The 20,752-nt window shown below is 39.9% G+C and overlaps 2 protein-coding genes across 3 annotated transcripts in view; one reads left to right on the top strand and one right to left on the bottom strand.

Annotated features, from left to right (window-relative positions):
• The first annotated feature begins 185 nt into the window (after positions 1-185).
• On the top strand, positions 186-13,851 carry RRAS (RAS related). The gene is made up of 6 exons (XM_058179774.1): positions 186-745; positions 2,082-2,169; positions 3,866-3,968; positions 4,899-5,007; positions 9,260-9,378; positions 11,185-13,851. Exons 1-6 carry the CDS (start codon positions 644-646, stop codon positions 11,270-11,272), a joined length of 609 nt encoding a protein of 202 aa, XP_058035757.1. The 5' UTR covers positions 186-643; the 3' UTR covers positions 11,273-13,851.
• A 4,085-nt stretch (positions 13,852-17,936) lies between these two features.
• PRR12 (proline rich 12) overlaps positions 17,937-20,752 on the bottom strand; it is a 33,860-nt gene continuing 31,044 nt past the window's right edge. For both annotated transcript variants that reach the window (XM_058179772.1, XM_058179773.1), the window contains exon 14: positions 17,937-19,601. In XM_058179772.1, the coding sequence (XP_058035755.1) occupies positions 19,461-19,601 (141 nt within the window). In that variant the 3' untranslated portion in view covers positions 17,937-19,460. The remainder of the gene's footprint in view (positions 19,602-20,752) is intronic.

Genomic DNA, 20,752 nt, shown 5'->3' with positions numbered 1-20,752 from the left:
GTAACACACCCTGTCATGGGAACCCTGCAAATTAGGTTAATCTGACTGAAAACAAGGGTTCTACCCGGATGTGTCGTGTAAAAGCGCTGTAGAGACGCCACGTGGGTGCCTCTGGGTCTGGTTTAAGATCCCAGCTCCCTAGTTCAGAGGATCTTATTCAAACCTCGTGTTTTGCGAGGAATCGGAATGCCACTTCAAGATGAAAGTGTTGCACTGTATAACTACGTCCATTCTGATTTCATCATCTCGGGCACAAACCTCTCCAATTTAGCCATACCTCCCACTAAATGATTGGAGCTTCGCGCTCATCACAGCATCTTGCGCAGTGTGGGGGTGCGCGCTGAGCTCAGCCCCTCCGCCCCCCCCCCGCCCCTGACTGGTCCACCTCAGGGCGGGGAAGGAGCACTGGCCCGGACGATCTTGTTCCGGACGTGGGACCTCCCCGTAGCGGCTCCCGCTGGCCAAATAGGGAAGCGGACTGCCAGCGATCGCCGAGCTTCGCTCCTTAGAGGGCCCACCCTGGATCTCTCTGCCATATTTTGGGGGGTTCGGAGGATGCCTGCTGCGACTGAACGGGTAGACTTTTGAGTGTTTTGGTCCGATTTCCTCCCCATAAGGAAGCGAACAACTTTTGCCAAGCAGGATGAATCCCAGCGAAGGTGCGGCGCCACTGGAGAAATACAAGCTGGTAGTGGTCGGTGGAGGCGGCGTAGGCAAGAGCGCCCTAACTATTCAATTCATCCAGGTAACTCGGAAAAGTGCCGAAGGATAGGATAGGGCGGGATGGGCTCAGGGCTAAACAAACTTTGTTAGTCTGTTTTCCTGCTGAGTGGAAAAATGAAAGTTATCTTAGACCTAGGACTTTGTCCATTGTTGTAAATGTGTATTTAAGTTCTGCTGAAAGGGCTGGAACTTTTCCAACTTAAATGCGCATAAGTTTATAGTCTTATTTGAGCAACTTTGGCTGCCAACTATGCCTATTTAGGAATAAATAGCTCATAAAAACATGACACCAGCATATACTTTTTTAAAAAAACTGACTGCCTCTAATCTGGTGCCTTTCAGATGCCTTCAGCTGCACCTCCATCATTTTGAGGTATTGTGAGAGTGATGCAATTTCTCATCCAGGTTGGGAATGTTGCAGTAGATCATCTCCATTTTGCTCATTTTTCTCTCCTTCAAAAGGCAGCTGCATTTGGAAGAAAAAAAGATTACAGAAAAGAAAAGCAAGGGTTGTAAAAGGAGTCTGAATCAACTCTCTGTTGCTTGCATTCAGCATTGGGGAGAAGCAAATTAGGTTTATTCAGAGGTACATAAGATGGTCAAAGGCAGAATTTTCCTTTCATTATAGTTTTCTGACATTTTAGTTACCCTACTTATGGATTTAAGAGTTAATAAAAACTTAGATGAATTTGAATAGCTAATTGGGATCAGATCTGGTTAGACTTTGGGCGAGAGACTACAAGGAAACCCCAGGATTATAAAGTGGACTATAAAATAGAACATCTTAGAAGGAGATAAAGACAAACTGCTCCTTTAATGCTTCTAAGAAAAGAAAACTGCCCTTTTAACTAAAAAAAGGACATTATATTTGTCTGTCACATGATAGTCAGTGATAGATCTGTGATATCACCATCATTATGGTGATTCTTTTATCCTGCCTTCATATTTGGTCATCTCAAAGTGGTGACAAAAAGATAGTTAATAGTCCTGCCTCCTATTTTCCCCACGTCAACCCTGTGAGGTGGGCTGAACTGAAAGAGAGCAACTATCCCAAAGTCCTATCCCAGCTGGCTTTCATGCTTAAGGGAGGCCTAGAACTCACAGGATCCTGATTTCCAGGCCAGCACACTAACCAATTACACCAGACTGGCCCTCTTTCTAAAGCAGAATAATGCTTTTCAATAATGGCAACTTTTAGATGAATTCCTCAGCAGAGTGCACGGAGTTGATAGCAGAGGGTTGAGTAAAAGCTTGTGTCAGAGATATTAACTTTTCATGAGCAAAATTTGAAAATGGATCTCCAGTTATTTCTGTCATCCTTGAAACCCTTTCCTCTTCCTTCCTCTGCTTTGTTTCAGTCTTACTTTGTTTCTGACTATGACCCCACAATTGAGGACTCCTACACAAAAATCTGTAATATTGATGGTATCTCAACCCGGCTGGATAGTAAGTATCAGTGGACTCTTATTCTAGAGAGATCTTGTGTGTGCTCTATGCAAATGAATGTATCTATAAGTAGTTCCTCAAATTACGACCATAATAATCTGAAATTTTAGTTTGTCAAGTGAGAATTTATTAATTGGCATTTTGCCCCATACAACCTTTCTTTCCACAGATGTTAAGTTAAATTAGTAACAGGTTTAAATGGATCTAACTTCCCCATTGATTTTGCTTGTCAGAAGGTCACAAAAGGTGAGATTATATGATCCTGGGACACTGCAACCATCATAAATATGAACCAGTTGCCAAGTGTCTAAATTTTGATCACATAATCATGTGGATGATGCAACAATTGTAAGTGTAAAAATTGGCCAGAAATCACTTTTTTCAGTGCTATTGTAACTTAGAACGGTCACTAAATGAATGGTAATAAGTCAAGGACTCACTTGTATGGGATAGTGGAGAAATCTGAGGCAGAGAAGTCTCTACATGTTATTATTATATGTTTCATCTTTAGCTACTATTTCCATCCCAGTGTGGATTCCTTCATGACTGCAACTCTCAAATTTTAATCTTTCCTTGCCACTGAGGAAAATAAGGCAGGAATGAGAAAAGGGGAGCTAGTAGAGTCAACTCCAGCAAATAAACTGGGAGAGAAAGATTCATTGCATAAATCAGTGCTTTCCAACTTGTGCCTTCTAGGTTTGCTGGACTATAATTTCCACTATTCCCAGACAGCAATGGTTTGTTGGCCATATTGATTGGTTATTTGTCCAAGACATTTGAAGAATATCAGTTTGGAGAAGACCGAAGTAAACAAATGGGTATCAGGAATCAGATGCTGCAAAACTGAGCCTGTTATTAAAATCAGGCCTGTCTGCACAATTCTTACTGCTATACACTTACAACAAATTATTCTTGAATTTGCCATCCAATTGAAAGTAAATTTAATCTATGTGGACATATTATTGGGGAGACTTATTGGTTGTAGGAGACCATAAAATAAATATGAAAGCAGTGTATTATCAACTGGCATGGAGGATCTGTACCTGAGTTGGCGATGAGGAATCATGCTTGGAGGATAGTGGATATAGCCTATTCATATTTTCTTTTTTGAAATAAAATTTTCTTTGTTTGAAACCTACAAAAAACCTTGCATGCTGACATGGGGGTGGGGGAATATAACACTTTTTAGCTACTAGAACTTCATCTGAATCTGTTGCGGAAACTTTACTTGAGCATCTCCCAGCCCAACAAAATATTTTCCTTAGAGGTGACAGCACCTGTAAGAAAAGTCAGAGAGTTATTCTTTTAATATAGTGTAGTCCACTGTACGTACCAACATTCCAAAAATATCAGAGGAATGTTGGTACATTCCTGTGAAGCGGAGGGTCATGAAATGCTATCAAAGGAAGTGGTTGTGTTGGAAACCTTTTTACTGAAGAAAGTCATAACATTTGAAACTGAACATGTCATTGTGACGTAAAATGGGAACAGGCAACCTGGTATTCTGTGTCCATTTTAATGTATTATTTTCTTGGCTGTCTTGTCTGAGACTTGTGGAGTTGTAGTTCAGGACAGCTGAAGGGCACCTGGCTCCATACCACCACACTAAATTCTCTCATCTCCTTTTCTACCTGCTTCATAGTCAGATTGATTGGGATGTAATTATTTTCTTGCCTTTTCAATTTTCACCTATCAGTTCTGGACACTGCTGGTCAAGAAGAGTTTGGAGCTATGAGGGAACAATACATGCGTACAGGAGAAGGTTTCCTCCTTGTTTATGCTGTCAATGACCGAGGCAGGTGAGATCAAAACTGAAGCATTTACATGGAATGAAAATCTTTTCTTCATTAGGGCTATGGTGTGTGTGCCATTGGTTGAGTGAGACTTTGATTGAATAGAATAGAATAGAATAGAATTTTATTGGCCAAGTGTGATTGGACACACAAGGAATTTGTCTTGGTGCATATGCTCTCAGTGTACATAAAAGAAAAGATACGTTCATCAAAGTTATTTGAGGTCTGGATTTTCTCATTTTCTTTCTCTTTCCTCAGTGTTTTTACCAAAAATACAAAAAGATCATCTGTAGCTTATGACATGCAGATCTAATGGGCCAGAGAAAAGCAGGCTGGGATGTAAAAGTTTCAAAAGTGTTTCCTGGCGTTTCCTTCCTTTATTGGGTGGTTAAAAATTGGCAATGCTGGGGTTATTTCGGGGAAAAATATCCTTGGTAGTTTAAATTACGATTAGTTATATTTATATTTTCTGAAGTTGCTATTAAAGCAATTACCAAAAAAAAAAAAAGGCTAGACCCAATAAGCTTTAAAGTGTCTGGCCTGGTAAGCTATATACCTGCTATGCCTGCTAAGCCAAGATGTGATCTCTTTGATTTAGACTGGTGTGTGAGTTCAGTATATACATGCCTTTTATATAGCTAAAATAAACAAAGGTTTAGAAAGCCTGGCCATTTTAAAATTCATATATTTCTCATGTAGCGATTTAGTAAGAATGGCTTTCTAAACCTTTGTTTATTTATGTTAGAATGTTCCTAAGAAAATCTCCTGAAATGTAGGAAAAACTTTTAGTGGTCTTGATATTGGTGTAGTGATTTTTGCTTCTTCTTTTAGAAGCAACAGGAGGGAATTCTTCATTAGGAAAATAATAATAGTATATCTGGGAAAAGCATATTAAAGGAAATCCTTCTTTGTCTTACTCCCATTTATTTGTCATAGTTTCAATGAAATCCACAAATTCCACACTCAGATACTTCGAGTGAAAGACCGTGATGAGTTCCCTATGGTCCTTGTTGGCAATAAGACTGATCTGGATCTTTATCGACAGGTGAGTAGAGGTATTCACTGAGTATTGTGTTTTAATCTCCACATAGTAGGATTTAGTGGTAAATTAGGAGATTAATTTTAAACACAGCCTAATGTGTTTCGTCTATCTAGTAAATCCATCAGTTTATAGACAATACAGTATAGGCAATCAGGTTGATCCCACCTGGTCATTGATTCCCAACTTCATAAGGCTTATTATAATTTTTAGGAATAAGGAAGGGCTCACCATCCTACACTTTAGGGAAGAGAATCACACCTTGGATAGTTGTGGCTTAATTATCTAATTGGTCATGAATTTATAATAGGTTTACTAACACATTTCCATTTATCCTCCCCATAAAGAAGTTCCTGAGATGTGAATACCATGGTACCCAGTGTCAATTTAAAGCCATTGAGCCTGTCATTGATTTTCATAGTTTTGACTGCCCTAACCAGGGGTGAAATTCAGCAGGTTCTGGAGAACCTGTAGCGGAAATTTTGAGTAGTTTGGAGAACTAGCAAATACCACCTCTGGCTGGCCCCAGAGTGGGGTGGGAATGGAGATTTTGCAGTATTCTTTCCCTGCCATGCCTACCAAGCCACACCCACCAAACCATGCCACGCCACAGAACTGGTAGTAAAAAAATTTGAATTCCACCACCGGCCCTAACCCATGGCATATTGCATCAAATACACACATATCTGATCCTCCTTGATTAAGCAGGGATTGCTGTCAGGACGTTGATGAAAATCTGGGCTTCCTAATCAATGAAAACAAGAGCTCCTTGCATTGCCATAATATATTGGCACTAAAGGAGAGACAGGAGACCATTTAGACCGGGTTAGTCAACCTTTTTATACCTACCGGCCACTTTTGTATCTCTGTTAGTAGTAACATTTAATAACCGCCCACCGGTTCCACAGTAATGGTGATTTATAAAGTATATCGTCGTCTGCGCATGCCTGTCGCGCATCATGGATTGGGTTTGGGGGGAGGGGCGCCGACTACCAGCTCTGCTTGTCTGTTACAGCTGAGTGGAGTGGGGGGAGACACGCGAACTATTCTGGGATGAGGCTCTTTTGTTTGCGGTCGCACTATAGCACCATTTAATTTCACTTACTTAACTAAACTTATGCATGGGCGATACAAATACTATATTTTCAGAAATTTAAATTCTCACAGGGAATTTTATGAAAACCTAATGAAAATGTTTTTAAATAATGCTATGAAATTTTTTTAAAAGGTCAATTAAATTAAAAGAAAAAGAAAAGTGCTTCAGTATTGGACAAAACCCCTACCACCCACCATGAAAGCTGGAACGCCCACTAGTGGGCGGTAGGAACCAAGTTGACTACCACTGATCTAGACATTAGTTCTCAGTTGTTCCTACCAGGCACACAAGCCTTATGATTCTCATCAATCTCCAGGCCAGAGCATTGCCTGGATTGAGTGGATTATATTAATAACCTGGGCATGATTTTGCCTCTGACTCTACCAATAGATGTGTCTCTTCCCTTCCAGGAATATAATAGCCCAATCTCCAAAATCCTGGCATTCCTAGAAAAAGTGAGGAGCTCCAGATTAGTGTAATGTTTGGGCTAACCTGTTGAATGTTTTTTTTCTTCTTCTACATATATGCCGTGATTAGATGTTTGGTCGATTTGATTATTAGAGAGATAAATTTCCACATCTAAGAGATTTGTTTATTTAATATAGCATTTCTGTGAAATATAGATGGAAGAGTTTATAACTATTTGTAAACCTGTTATGAAAGGGGAGGAGAACATGCTAGGTTTCTTTTATTTATTTTTCAGAGTGGATTTTTTTATATTTAATGTTAGATATATTTGACGTGTGTGATTTTTCTTTCTTTTTTCTTTTTGTACACAAGTTTTTTCTCGTTCTTAGTGTTAGATGTTGGTTTTCTGTTTTATATTTTATTTTTGTTGACAAAAGAAAATAAATGTTAAAAAAAAGAAAGAAAAAGTGAGGAACTCCCTCAAGTGGCGGTTCCTAAAAGCTTTATTTAAAAGTATATATAGAGAGAGATGGATCTCTCATTTGGTCAAATTTACATACACCAGGCTGAAGAAATGAGGGTCATACTCTAGAGTAGACTAGTGGAAGAAATTCAAGGCTGGCACATGTTTCTTGTTATGACAAGCAATATGACTAGCTCAGACTCCAGTCTCTTCTAAAAGGCAGCATAGCTTCCTAATATTATTATTTGTTAAATTTATTTGTTACCTGACTTGCCATGTGGCTACTCTAGGTAGTTTACAACAGTAAAAATGGAGAAATGAAAAGAAGTGTAAACATAATAGTAGTAAAGTAATGCAACAATCGAATAAAAAAAGAAAACAATGAGAATATAGTGATGTGAGAATAAAAGATGGGCCGGTGAGGAAGCAGGCACCAAGGAAGGAAATGGGGTTTGCTATTAATCTAGTAGCCACCTCCCCCATTGGGGACCTGGGGGAAGTAGCAGGGCCCGGCCTTCAGCATCTTATGGAATGATAGGGAGGTGGAGGCAGCTTTCTCTTTGGGAGGTAGGATGTTCCAAATGGCGAATGCAATTTAAGAGAAGACTCTTCTTCTCAATTGGATAATTGGATTTCTTTGACCAATGGGATCCACAATATGCTCTGTCTGTTAGCACGAGTGAGATGGACTTCTTCTAGCAGGACTTAATATGTCAAAGATGTCTTTTGCTGCCACATTTGAAAAAGCTTAAACTTCCAAACGGATTCCAGGGGTAGCTCCATTGGAGAGTGCTTTGCAGTAGTCCAGTTGAGAGATGAATAAGGCTAGAGTAAGTAGGGAGTCATGATCCAGGAAGGGTCACAGCTGGTGCAGAAACTGGAGCAAGGTAAAACTTCTCTGCCACCTGCTGTTTGAGCAGGAGTCAAGAATCTAGGAGAACTCCTGAGTTGCAAATGGGGTAGTGTAATCTAGCAGTACCATCAAAGTCTATATCAGGCGAAAGGGAGGAATTGGATTAAGATAGCTGATGAAGAAGAAAACAAAGTTCTACATATAACCAAGGAAAGGGAAATGTATCGTTGCTGTGGTTCAGAAGATGGCAAAATATTGGTTCAGCCTTGAAGATCTGGACTTTAGTGAATGTAGTTTCAGACCCAGGAATTGGTCTTCAAGAGGGCAGCAGTGGACCTCCTCATAATTCATCTCATGATTCTGAACCCAAGGAACAAATGTTGTCAGTACCTCTTGTCCCAAAAACGTATTATTCTATATAGTGTCTACTAGTCTCCCAGATGCAGTGGCTCAGTGGCTAAGACACTTAGCTTGTCGATCAAACGGTTGGCAGTTCAGCGGTTCAAATCCCGTGTGCCATGTAACGGGGTAAGCTCCCGTTACTTGTCCCAGCTTCTGCCAACCTAGCAGTTCAAAAGCACATAAAAAATGCAAATAGAAAAATTTGGTGGGAAGGTAACAGCGTTCCGTGTGCCTTTGGTGTTTAGTTCGGGGGCCGGAGCCACCACCACATGACCACAGCGCTGCCTCTTCAGCTTTGAAACAGAGATGAGCACTGCCCCTAAAGTTGGGAATGAGTAGCACCAGTGGTGGGATTCAGCCACTTCGCACCACTTCGGGAGAACCGGTTGTTATCTGTCTGAACAGTTTGGCAAACTGATCGTTGGAAGAAATCATAAGGGCAGAGAACCGGTTGTTAAATTACTTGAATCCCACCACTGAGTAGCACATATGTGCAAGGGGAATCTTTATCTTTATCTTTTAGTCTCCCAGATTCTGAAGCCTGCAAAAGATTGAAGAGTGGAGTTTATACTGAGAGCTCTGAAATTGCCAAAGAGAACCTTGTACTTGGACCTGGTCAGCCTCTTGACATCCTGACTATGGAGCCTCCTGCCATTATAAAATCCTCCACCTCTCAAGTCATATATTTTTCGACTTCCGATAGCCTCAGTTAAGTTCCAAAATTTCAGGAGAATGAGAAAAATCATATTAATTTAGAGAAAGAAGCATTTGGAAAAATAGGGGGACAAAAAGGCATGATAGATCCCTTAACGCCCCTCCCCCAGCATCCCTTTCTTCTTTTGTTTTTCATCTTTACATTTTCTGTTAACTCAACAAATAAGGGACTAGAATCATGCAATTGATGGTGGTTACACCTATTCTGACTGTGAATATTATACTATATTCATATTATAGTAAATCATCATCATTTTTTCTTCCTTATACTGCTGTATTTAATGTATTTCTGTGCTAAGGTCTTATTTATCCTTATTGGCAGGTAACTGAAGAAGAGGCCCTTTACTTTGCTCGGGAGAACCGAATCCCCTACATGGAAGCCTCTGCAAAGGTCCGATTCAATGTGGACGAGTCTTTCTATGAGCTGGTCCGAGCTATCAGGTAAAAGGAAGGCAGTTGTGGTTGAAACCAATGCTGTGAAAGAACTGAAACCCCGCCAAACTGAAGAAAACTCTTTTCTCGGACAGCATTCCTCAGAAAGGCTTTTTCTGATTTTCTTTCTTTTTTTCTTTCTTTCTTTCTTTCTTTCTTTCTTTCTTTCTTTCTTTCTTTCTTTCTTTCTTTCTTTTCACACCATTTTCAAGGTAATTGACAATAATTAAAAATAAAAAAAACAAGTCAATGCAACTAAAATCAAACTGAAATTATAACTGATACTGCTAAAACAAAATCAGTTTATCAGTTAGAAACTGGGCGAAATACAGGGTTTTCAATCTTCTCCACAAACCTGGGGGAACTGAGATGAAACATAAACTCTTTGGGAAATGGATTCCATAGACTGGGGTTGATGGATACAAAGAGTTTTCTCCCCCCACCCCTTTCTAATCTCTTTTCTGACTCTTCCTGTGTCTCTCACTCTCCATTTAGCAGCCAGAAAGATATTGATTGGAACAGAAACCTGTTTGTTTGGTTGATGCTTGCTTATAAACCAGGGGTGAAATGCTCTGAAGTCTGCTACCAGTTCGCTTTGCGTGTGCATGCACAGTGCACGCCAAATGTGCACTTCCAACGCATGCGCGCCGCAGGCGCTACTGCGCAGCACTGAAAAAGGAGGATTAAGAAGCCTTTTCTGAGTCTGCAAAGGTAAGTAGAACAGTGAGGGTGGGGAAAAAGCTGTGCCATGCAATTTAGATTTGTTAGAAAGCAGGATTTCCTGCTTTCTAGGGAATATAAATCATGCAGCACAGCTGATCGTTGGAAATACTGGTTCGCCTGAACCGGTAGCATTTATTACTACCAGTTCGGGTGAAGTGGTCTGAACTGGTAACATTTCACCCTTTTGAAAGTGTCTTTTAAAGTGTCAGGTTGAAGACCACGTGAAATTAATATCACTGTTAAGTGACCTGATGCATGTACATTTTCTAATATTAGCTATTCCATATATTTTTATACATTCAGATAGTGATCCATCAACTTTCTGGTGTGATGCAGCTTTCTGCGTGATATTTCAGACTGTGGCTACATTTCAGCTGCAGCTAGTTATGTAAAGGTAAAAGTAAAAGTAAAGTTTTCCCTCGCACATACGTGCTAGTTGTTGCCAACTCTAGGGGGCGGTGCTCATCTCCGTTTCAAAGCCGAAGAGCCAGCGCTGTCTGAAGACATCTCCGTGGTCATGTGGCCGGCATGACTCAACGCCAAAGGCGCACGGAACGCTGTTACTTTCCCAAAAAAGGTGGTCCCTATTTTTCTACTTGCATTTTTTACATGCTTTTGAACTTCTAGTTTGGCAGAAGCTGGGACAAGTAATGGGAGCTCAGCCTGTTACACGGCAGCACTAGGGATTCGAACCGCCGAGCTGCCGACCTTTCGATTGCCTACCATTTCTGGAATCAAATGCTAAAGATCTGAATTTTTTGTGTGGTCTGTAATAAAGGGCCATCCAGTATAGGGAGTGGGATGAGAATGATCTTGGTTGAACTCCAGCCAGCACTTTCCTGGAACCTCGCACTGTGTAGTCCAGAGGAACAGTCGTCATCTGTTGGATGCCCAAAGCATTAGTACACTGTTTCCGACTATATAGCCTCCTGGGTAGTAGCAATTGCTCCGCTCCAGGGATATAAATAATGTTTTTTCAAGCGGTGCTTATGTTATGTAAGAACTTTTCCACAAAGTAATGTGATACAGCAAGGACTATTTAATGCATTGCTTCTTTTGCTCATTCCAATTTTCTTTTTCTTTTTATGGCAGGAAGTTTCATGAATTGGAATCTCCCCCTGCCCCAGCCTTTCACCCTAAAAAGAAGGATCGCAAAAGCTGTCCTTGTTCCATTCTGTAAACTGCCATCCCACATGAAGCCACACAGCCTGGAAGAGGAAGAGGAGAGACTCAGAGCAGCATTTTCCTCGTTCCAGCTCTCCTACTAAATTGGGACCGACACTGTGTATTTTTTTAGTTACATAAATGTATTACTATTTTTCTCTTGTTGCACAGGAATCTGTAAACTGAGAACAAAGCAGGGACTAGACAAGTTCTTCTCTTCCAACATATCCTGAATCTATGGGATCTTCCTTTGTTCTTCCATGGAAGTTGCTTTAAAGGTGCCCCTTTTTGCCAAGGGGAAGGAAATTTATTCATTTAGATAAAAGGGATACAGGATGGTAAATTTCAGTGGCAGTCCACTGTTACAATGAGTTAAAGAATAGGAATCAACTGCAAAGGATCATTTATTTCACTGCAGCTAAGGGCAAGCTTTTGCACATACACAGTTATCTACATATTGAAAGACATGGTACAAATGCATTTTAAAAGGTACTATAATTTTTCTATTCCTTTTTTTAAAATCGTAGCTTACAGACTTAAGCCACATTTGGGCCAAACTGCAAGGGAAGCAGCTGCAGACACAATTATACTGTCTTGCAAGTTACCAGTATTGACTTTTTTGTTCTTAATGCAGGGCTAAAAAGAAGCACACATTATAGCAGTGTTTTTCAAACTTAACAACTTTAAGATGTGTAGACTTCAATTTCCAGAATGTGTGGATCTCAACTCCCAGAATTAATCAGCAAGAAGTCCCCAGCCAGCAGCTGAAGTCTTCAAGTTACCAAGTTTGAAAAACAATGCTTTACAGCAAGGAGATTTGCAAAGTCGTAGGGAAGGGAGGAAGCTAGCTAACTCTGATATTTTAACAGAAGATTGTGATGGCTGCCACAATATGGTTGCTATATTGTGAGAGTCACTTGTCACAAAGCAATTACTATGATAGGTATGGCCAATTACAAAATACAGCATTGTTTAGCCAACACAATTTATTGCAGGGAAATGGTCGCTGAGCAAAATGATGAGTAAATCAACCTCATGACATAGAGAAATGCTGCAAAGATCTCATTCGGAAAAAAAGTTCTCTAGTATGGCACTACCAGCGTTACTTCCCAGGGTGCCTAGTTGTCAGTGCAGAAATTTGGTCATACGTGTGCACATTGGTCAGAAAATGATTTTTTTTTTTACTACTGACTTCTACTGTCATATTTGTGAGCATTCATTAACTGCAGTAGTCGCTAAACAAGAACTGACTGTTTCCATCAGGCCAATAAATGGTGAGGCTTTCTGCAGAACCATTTGCTAGTTTCCCAACCTAAAATGCATGCTAGAATCAAGTTTCAATTCTGTAAGTTGCTCAGTTCGAAAATTGCTCGGTTGAAGACGTGACCAGCTTTTGTTAAATTCATCCTTTCTTCCCCACTTCTGTAATGTTCTTGTAAGGGAAAGTGATGTCAAGAACTTTAAAAAAAAATAGCAATTCCTTGTGTTAGTAATTTTTCTTCTCAGTAGGGGTTCCCAACAACTTTAGAGATACTATCGTGTTGAAGTATACCATCATTATTGAAGTATCAATACTGCTGTTGCATACTTATTTAATTGGATGATTTTTGGCAATAGATCCTTGCACTCTGGCATGCCATTCAACACTTCAATCTTCAATTTAATTCTTATTCTTCCATCATCCATCACCTTCCCCAGACCTCAGATGTGTTAAGACTCCAAATTTCAGATGTTATTAGGGTGGGAGTAGTAGTTAACATGTTCAGTCTGGATTGCTTTGATTATGGTTACAGAAGCTTGCTACCTTCCAGTCACCCTTACCCTGTCAAGTAGAAATGGGGAAAATTAAGGGGAAAGTGTTAGGCCTTGGGCAATATACAAGATATAGAAAAAATTCTCAGCAGGCAAGACCATGTGCATAACTAGAGAAAGTATCCTGTGAGACAGCCTTCACTTATGTATCTACTGATGCTCCCAGAATATAAAGGTTTGCAGTTTATAAAGTGAATGGATGTATTGAATGTCAAGAGTATAAGTATCTTGCTTTCTACTCTTCTACCATGCTGCAGAGCATGGCATTCCAGCTATAAACGCCAAAGAATCTCCTGAGAAAAGATTAAATAATAAAGCCTTGGGGTTTCTCCCTTAATTACTTAATTAAAACTGATTGTGGCATATGCCCTCATAGGCTAGAGCCTCTTTATTAATTTACAGGGTTACAGTTACAAAAATGTGCTGTAGTGCCAAAGCGAACTCACAAGGAACCATGGATATTTTAAATTTCTAAAGGAAGCAGCAACATTTGACAGACTCTATCAAATGTAATTTAAAGTATTCCATAGTAGCCTTGCAAATGTGCTATTTCTGTTAAGCCAACAGTTCTGAAATGGCACTATGAACCAAGAAAGTTTGGGAACTTCTGGTACAAAATGTTGTTCTAAGGCCAAAAGGAACATGCATAGATGCATACATATATGTGCACATAGGCTCTAGGACACAACAGTGAAACTAAAAACTGATTAAATGATAAAACAGCCATAGCTTGTGAATGTATGACTTAACCATAATTTTAATAAACGGGAAACATTTCCATTACCAGTGTGTAATTTTACTGTGGTGGTACATAACAAGCACATATAAAAGCTCAACACACTAGGCTAAGGAAGCTGATATACTAACCCACAATACAATTTTACTTGGTTGATCACAGCTTATTCTGTGAAAAAAATGCATGCTATATGAACTTGGTCAATCTTGTAGTGTTAACTATACAAAGCACCACTAACAAATAGAAATCTTTTTTAAAGTGTGTGTGTGTTGGAGGAACCTTGAGAAATTTCTGGGCCTCTTCCCTTTGTATTGCTATTCCTCTTGGTCCAACTTCCCGGTGAGTCTTATGTACAATGAAAGGTTGCCATTCCTCATATGCATTAGCCTTTATGTAATACTTTGACAAACTTTTCAGTAGAACAAATTTCTCCATCTTAAAAAATGGGGTGGGGCATCTTTTAAAAATGCATACTTCTATTATCTTATACTACATGTATGTGTATGTTTAGATATATGAAGAATGCTATAAATTTTTATAATTGAATTGCCTGCAAGACATTTAACATGTCTATGCATGAAATGAAAAACAGTATGCACTTTTATATACAAAAAGCTTGGGTGGGGTAAAATTTTGAAAATGTAAAGTTTATAGTATATTAAAAAATATTGGTAATGACTCAGTATGAATTAACATGGCGAGTAAATGTGTTCTTTACTAATCATTCTGGAAGTTCAGTATTAGTGTTTAGTGATTTATGATAGCCCCGGAGATATAATTATAAAACTGTAATTTCTCCCAGATGAAAAAAATGTTTTCTGCAATCTGGAACAAGTTTCCAATATAATCTTTACAATTCTTGGATTTTCTTGAGCAATGATCAGTTGGCATCCTACTAGTGGAGTTGTGTAGAAGTTACATAAGGTCATTTTGACTTAACTTGTGTACAAAGTTTACAATGTGAGTTTTACATATTGAGAAAAAACAGTAAATTGTGGCAGTTATTCAGGCATCATGTGACTGGATCTAATTTTTCAATGTTTTTTGCTGCAGTCTTTAAGTAAATACCCCTATTGTTAAGTGAATCACTTTTTTTTCCAATGGTTGATTTTTTTATATGAAACTGGAAATGCCACAAACCAGCAAAAAATATCACAAACTGTGGTCATGTGACTGCAGGATAATGCAAAAGGCTGTAAAAGTGAACTGGCTACCAAATAGATAAAATGTGTTCAAGTGACCATATCAAGAGGTAGAGTTGCGGCCATAATAATTTTGAAAAAAAGGGCACAAGTAATTTTTGGGGGGAGAGCTGTCATATCTTCAATGCAGTCATTATGCAACCAGTTATAAGCCGAGGACTACCTGTATACAAAGTGAAGCTACCACTGGCAATATAATTTTCGAACAGATTCTGACCAATGAGAGGTGCCTTTGAAATTGACCAACAGAAAATACAGAGATAGAATAGTACCAACAGAAAATACATAAAATATGACCAAAGAAATTTTATGATGTTTTCTTAACATTGGAAAGATTGTCTCTGTGCCACATAGAGGTTTTCTAGTTTGTAACTAAAATGGACTTAAATGGACTCCAGAGGATGGTAGAGGACAGGAAGGCCTGGAGGAACGTTGTCCATGGGGTTGTGATGGGTCAGACATGACTTCACAGCTAACAACATCAACTAAAATGGCATTGCTATTCTGCATGGCAGGTGCACCTCTGATGAGGTGGTATGAATAATTTTCCATCCGATAGGAAAGTCCAGTGAATAGAAAGTTGAGCCAGGAATAGTGTTTCTAATACTCTTTAAGGATTGGACAGGAGGAAAACATTAAGAAGGCATTATGTAAACGTCAGAATATGGATGGGACCATCCAGTTGTTGAGACCAAGACCCAGTGTTTCAATGCTTCAATGAGAAAAACAGACTTAGACAGGTTTCCCCCATCATTATTTTAGAACACTACTGCCCTGCTTTTTCCCATGGCCACCCAAGTCTGAACCAAATGAACAAAACTCTGCTTCAGGCATTTGATTTTTGCAAAGAAAAGTGTTTTTTTGTCATTTTGTTGTGTACACAGTATACAATGTGAGTTTTACATATTGAGAGAAAAAAACGTCTCAGACACTAATAATAAACAATAAAAATATATAGGAACATCCAATAATACAGAACACAAATCCCATATCTCAGAACAATACCCTTGAGGCGCGAACAAGATACACAGAAATACACGTCGTAAAAAAGGGGGCCTTTCAAGATCCAAATATAAGGGTAGGTGGCAGAGGAGGAAAGTCTCTTTTTGTCACAGGAAATTGAGCTGTACATGTCTCTGTGTGTATGTGTGTTGCACTTGTCCTTGATCAACTCAGAGCTGGGCCTGTCCAATTTTGAGAACTCAAGTTTGGCTACTCTGTCCCTCCAACTGGAAGCGATGGTTTAGCAAGATTCTGCAAGGAATTGATGGTGCAAGTGTTTTGTCCCAAGAAATGCCAAGGCTCTAGGTCCCTCTAAAATTAACCCTGTAATATGAAAGATTCCCCCAACTCTATTCTCTCATTTCCCCAAACTCCCGTTCAGCTAACCCCATTTCCACACTCGGCTATCCGTCACAATCCATCACTTCTAAGGCCAACAGCTACCAATAACCTGGTCTATCAGGGAAAAATGGCTTTTTTCGAAAAAAATATATCTGAATTGCAAGGTTCAAAATACTTAAAGGAAACCAGGCCATCCTCCCCTTTAAAACCTTTGCTTAGGGCACATTGACCAGATTCCATCTTTCCCCTCAACCATACATACTTACATACACACACGCCAACCTTGCCTTTTCATCCACAATAAATAAGGAGAGGAGGAGGAGACAAAATGAGACTCACCGTTATCTGAGTTACATTGGGACTCTTGAACTAAGCAACCAAACAGATCTCAATACGTTTCTGTGTTTGCTGATTCAAGGGGAGATTTGTTTTATGATGAGAACACCAATTCTGAAGTAGAATTTGTTTCCCCACTGTACTTGAAATACCTTTACACACCTCCCTCCTTGATACCCAAAATTGGAGAAAAAAAAAATACTGGAGCAATTTCCGTAACTCCTGTTGATTTGGGCTGGCAGAAAAAAAATAGCAAGTTTTGGAAAGATCAAAGTTCTTCTAAGAACAGAAGGACAATTCAAATGGAGGAATGTTTAGTGACGAAGGAGGAACACAGCTCTAGAGATGGGCTAGGAATAAAGGATGACTTGATGGGGGGTGGGGGAGGGAAGGCAAATTCATTCATTCAATTTATACAGCCGCCCACCTCAAAGAAGTGACTCTAGGTATGAAAGAGGGATAAACAGCAATGGAGGAAGAATGAGGTAGACTTTAGCAAGAAGACAGGAATCTGACAAAGGAAGATCTACATTCAAGTATGGGATTGCTTTGGGAGGTTAGAGGAAGATCTGGAGTGAAGAATGCTAATGGTTGGCCAAAGTGTGTGTTTGATGTACAGGTAGTCCTTGATTTACAACAATTCATTTACTGACCGTTTCAAAGTTGCAACGGCACTGAAAAAAATGTTTTTTTTACACTTATGACTGTTGTAGGATCTCCATGGTCACGTGATGAAAATTCAGGCACTTGGCAACTGGCATGCATTTATGACAATTGCACTGTCCCAGGAAGGCATGTGATCGCCGTTTGTAACCTTTTCAGTGGCTTCCAACAAGCAAGTCGAAGGGGGGAAGTCAGATTTGCTTAACGACCACATGATTCACTTAACAACTGCACTGATTCGCTTAATAATTGTGGCAAAAAAACGTCATAACATGGGGCACAACTCACTTAAGGCTGCCTTGCTTAGCATCAGAAATTTTGGGCTGAACTGTGGTCGCTAAGTCGAGGAGTATCTGTAATGGGAAAAATTATTGGGGGGGGGCAGGACACATAAGATAATGGATAGCTGGTTGAGGGAGAGAGAGAGCCCACTTGGGAGTTGAAGAAAGGGCAATTAAGACAAGATCTTCATCCTCTGGCTCATTAAGAGTTTATTTTATCATTTCAGTTTAGGGTTGGAGGGGAAGCTTTGTTTTGGAGGCAGATTGGGTGGGGGACATAAAATTTCCCTTCCCCCCTCAGTAACAACAACAATGATTAAAAAAAATTAACAACCTCCTAATGAAAGTTTCAGTCGAAACCAAGAACATCACAGCTACAGGTGAAAGGAGAGAGAGAGAGAGAGAGAGAGAAAGAGAGAAACTCCTGCGCATCATTAAGTTCAAGTTAGTCAAATACAATATGATACATAGACTTTTTTTTTTATCCTATACAGTATATACAGGTGCAGGGAGGGGGGAGCAGAATCCTGCCTTCTCAGACACTGTAATATGGAGAGAATGGGGAAAAATTTTTTTAAAAAAATCCCTCCCTCATAGAAGTGCAGATCTACCACTGGGGAAGAAAGTTCTTTATACAATTCCTCCCATGATTCGGGGGGGGGGAAGGGGGGCTAATTGTGAAATCTGGGGGAGGGAGGGGAATTTCAGAAGTTTTTTATTATTATTATTATTATTTATTTTGATTTTTATACCGCCCTTCTCCCGAAGGACTGTAGTTTTGCTACAGTCTCGGCAGGTTGCTTTGGATGTCACAAGGCTCTCCCCTGCCCATATACTGCTCTCTACTCAGAAAGTATAGGGGAAGTTCCACATACCCAAATGAGCTAGAATTCCCAGTTCAATGGCAAAAAAAGTGAATCCTCCAGCAGCAATTGCCCCATGAAAACATAAAGGGAAGGAGGGAAAGAAAGGGAGGTTTCTCCAGAAAGAGAGAAAATTGGTGCCACCAATTATGATTGGGAACAAGGAGCTTGGCAATAAATATTCCTATTAGAAGCAAAAATAGAAGTGATCGCTATTAGTGTACGGATGGATGGCTTCCCTTCACTCCAAACAACGGTTATTTGGCAGACATGGGATTAGAGTTGCTGGAGAACAGGGGTCGTACTTCCTGATCAGACCATGGATAAAAGAAGCTAGACACTGTATAAAGGGTGGCCAATGCACCACCTCCCCACGCTCAATTCTCAACTCTCCCTAAGGAGAAGTAAAGTTCTTGATGGAAGAGATGGAGGGTAGAACCCCAGGAGAACCTGGTCCTTCTCTTTTCACCAATCTCGCTACTGTCAGTTCACTCCATGGTGAGAAACCGAGAAGCCTTTAGGCTCTAAATCACACCACACCACCCATTCCTATGACTTTCCGATGAGTTCCCCTATTCTCAATCCCCCCCTGAGCAGGGAGCAAGGCTGTTCAATTAGATATTTATACATTTATATATATAAATAATATTTCTCTGTACAGCCAGGGCAAAAGGGAAAAAAGGGTGTTCCAACCATCCAATTATTTGATGAGAACCCTCTTCAACATGTCCTGTCTGCCATAGCAAACCTCCATCCTCCACCACCATAGCAGAGGCTTGTCCCATGTCCTGTTTAAGGAAAAAGAGAAACCCCTAAGGAGAAGGGGTGGTGGTGGTGGTGAGAGCTGAGTCTGAACTCGTTGCCTGTAATGATACCCCTCGACTTTCCTCTCCCCACTTCCTGCTCTGGCTCTGCAGAGGGGCAGGCGTTAGGCGGCCCCTCCTGGGGCGTAGCTCTGATGACTGTGTCACGCACATTTGCTTTGCGCCTGAGTCAGCAACTCGCTGAAGGAGTCAAAGAGTTTCTCCAACCATGGCTGGTTGCGCATGCACTGCTGCACCACCTCCTCCTGGCCCAAATCTTCGTCTTGACCCTCAATTGCCGTTGTCTAGAAAAGAGAAATGAAAAAGTTTAAAAATTAGCCCTGAAGTACCAAAATAGCTTTAAAAAAACAACCACCACAATATGGATTCTCTTAAATGAAGGAATTTTCCTTTACAGTGCCATCCTTAATATGTAGAAAATATGCTTGTATATTTCTGGAAACAGGCAGAATTGATTAGTCTGTCTTTGACGCCGAGACTAATAAAAACAATACTAAAGAGTGAGAGTTTTTAAATGTAACACTGCAATTTGTAATTTGAATGATTTTCACAAACTGCAGCTCTGACATAACACTTCTTCTACATATTAGTGATGGAGATGTAGAGGAAGATTTCTTCATTTAAGAACATCCATATTGTGGTTGTTTTTTCTTTATTTTTGTGTTTGTTTTAGTCTTTTTTTCCTATTTTATTTTATTGTTGTCAGCCACTGAGAGTCAGTTAAAATTAGGTGACACTGACAACTATTAGTCTTAATAAAATTAACATCAATCAATTGCAAAAGGCAGCTTTACTTGGAACAGCTTAGTTTGTGCCATGACACCTTTAACACCATTAAACAACATCTGCCTCCCCCCAAGCCCTTGAGAAGGTTGCAACAAGTGGGTAAAAATGTCATGTTTCTTTTAATTACCGTATCTGATTTACTGCAAGATGAACTATAATAAAATAAAGATGTTAAAGTGCTCTCAGACATCAGAAATCAACACAGATAATCACCAGCCAGTAATATCCCAGACTTAACACCCACTGATAATAAACACAAAATAGTCTAAATAGTGGATGTTGTAGTATCTATTCTGGAGACAGCAGAATAGAAGAGAAAAAAACTGGAGAAAACCACAAAATACGAAGACCTTCAAACTGAAATAGAACAACTGTGGCAAAAGAGAGCAAAGATAAACCCAGTAGTACTAGGCACCCTGGGTACAATCACAAAACATTTGGAGTATCACTTGAACACCACAAGCATTGACAAAAAGAATGACCAAATCATACTTTTGGTCATGCACTCTTCCTCACCAAAACCTACCTCCCAGAGTTGTTGTGGGAAAAAATGGGAGGAAGCAGTCCTACGCATGCTTGCCTTGAGCTCCTGAATGAAAAGACAGGATATAAATCTAACAAACAACTTGCAAACCCAAATGGGATTTAC

The sequence above is a fragment of the Ahaetulla prasina genome, chromosome 4, assembly GCF_028640845.1.
Source record: "Ahaetulla prasina isolate Xishuangbanna chromosome 4, ASM2864084v1, whole genome shotgun sequence".
Classification (NCBI taxonomy): Eukaryota; Metazoa; Chordata; class Lepidosauria; order Squamata; family Colubridae; genus Ahaetulla; species Ahaetulla prasina.
The sequence above is the reverse complement of the archived record's forward strand: the minus strand, read 5'-3'. Positions and strand labels throughout refer to the sequence as shown.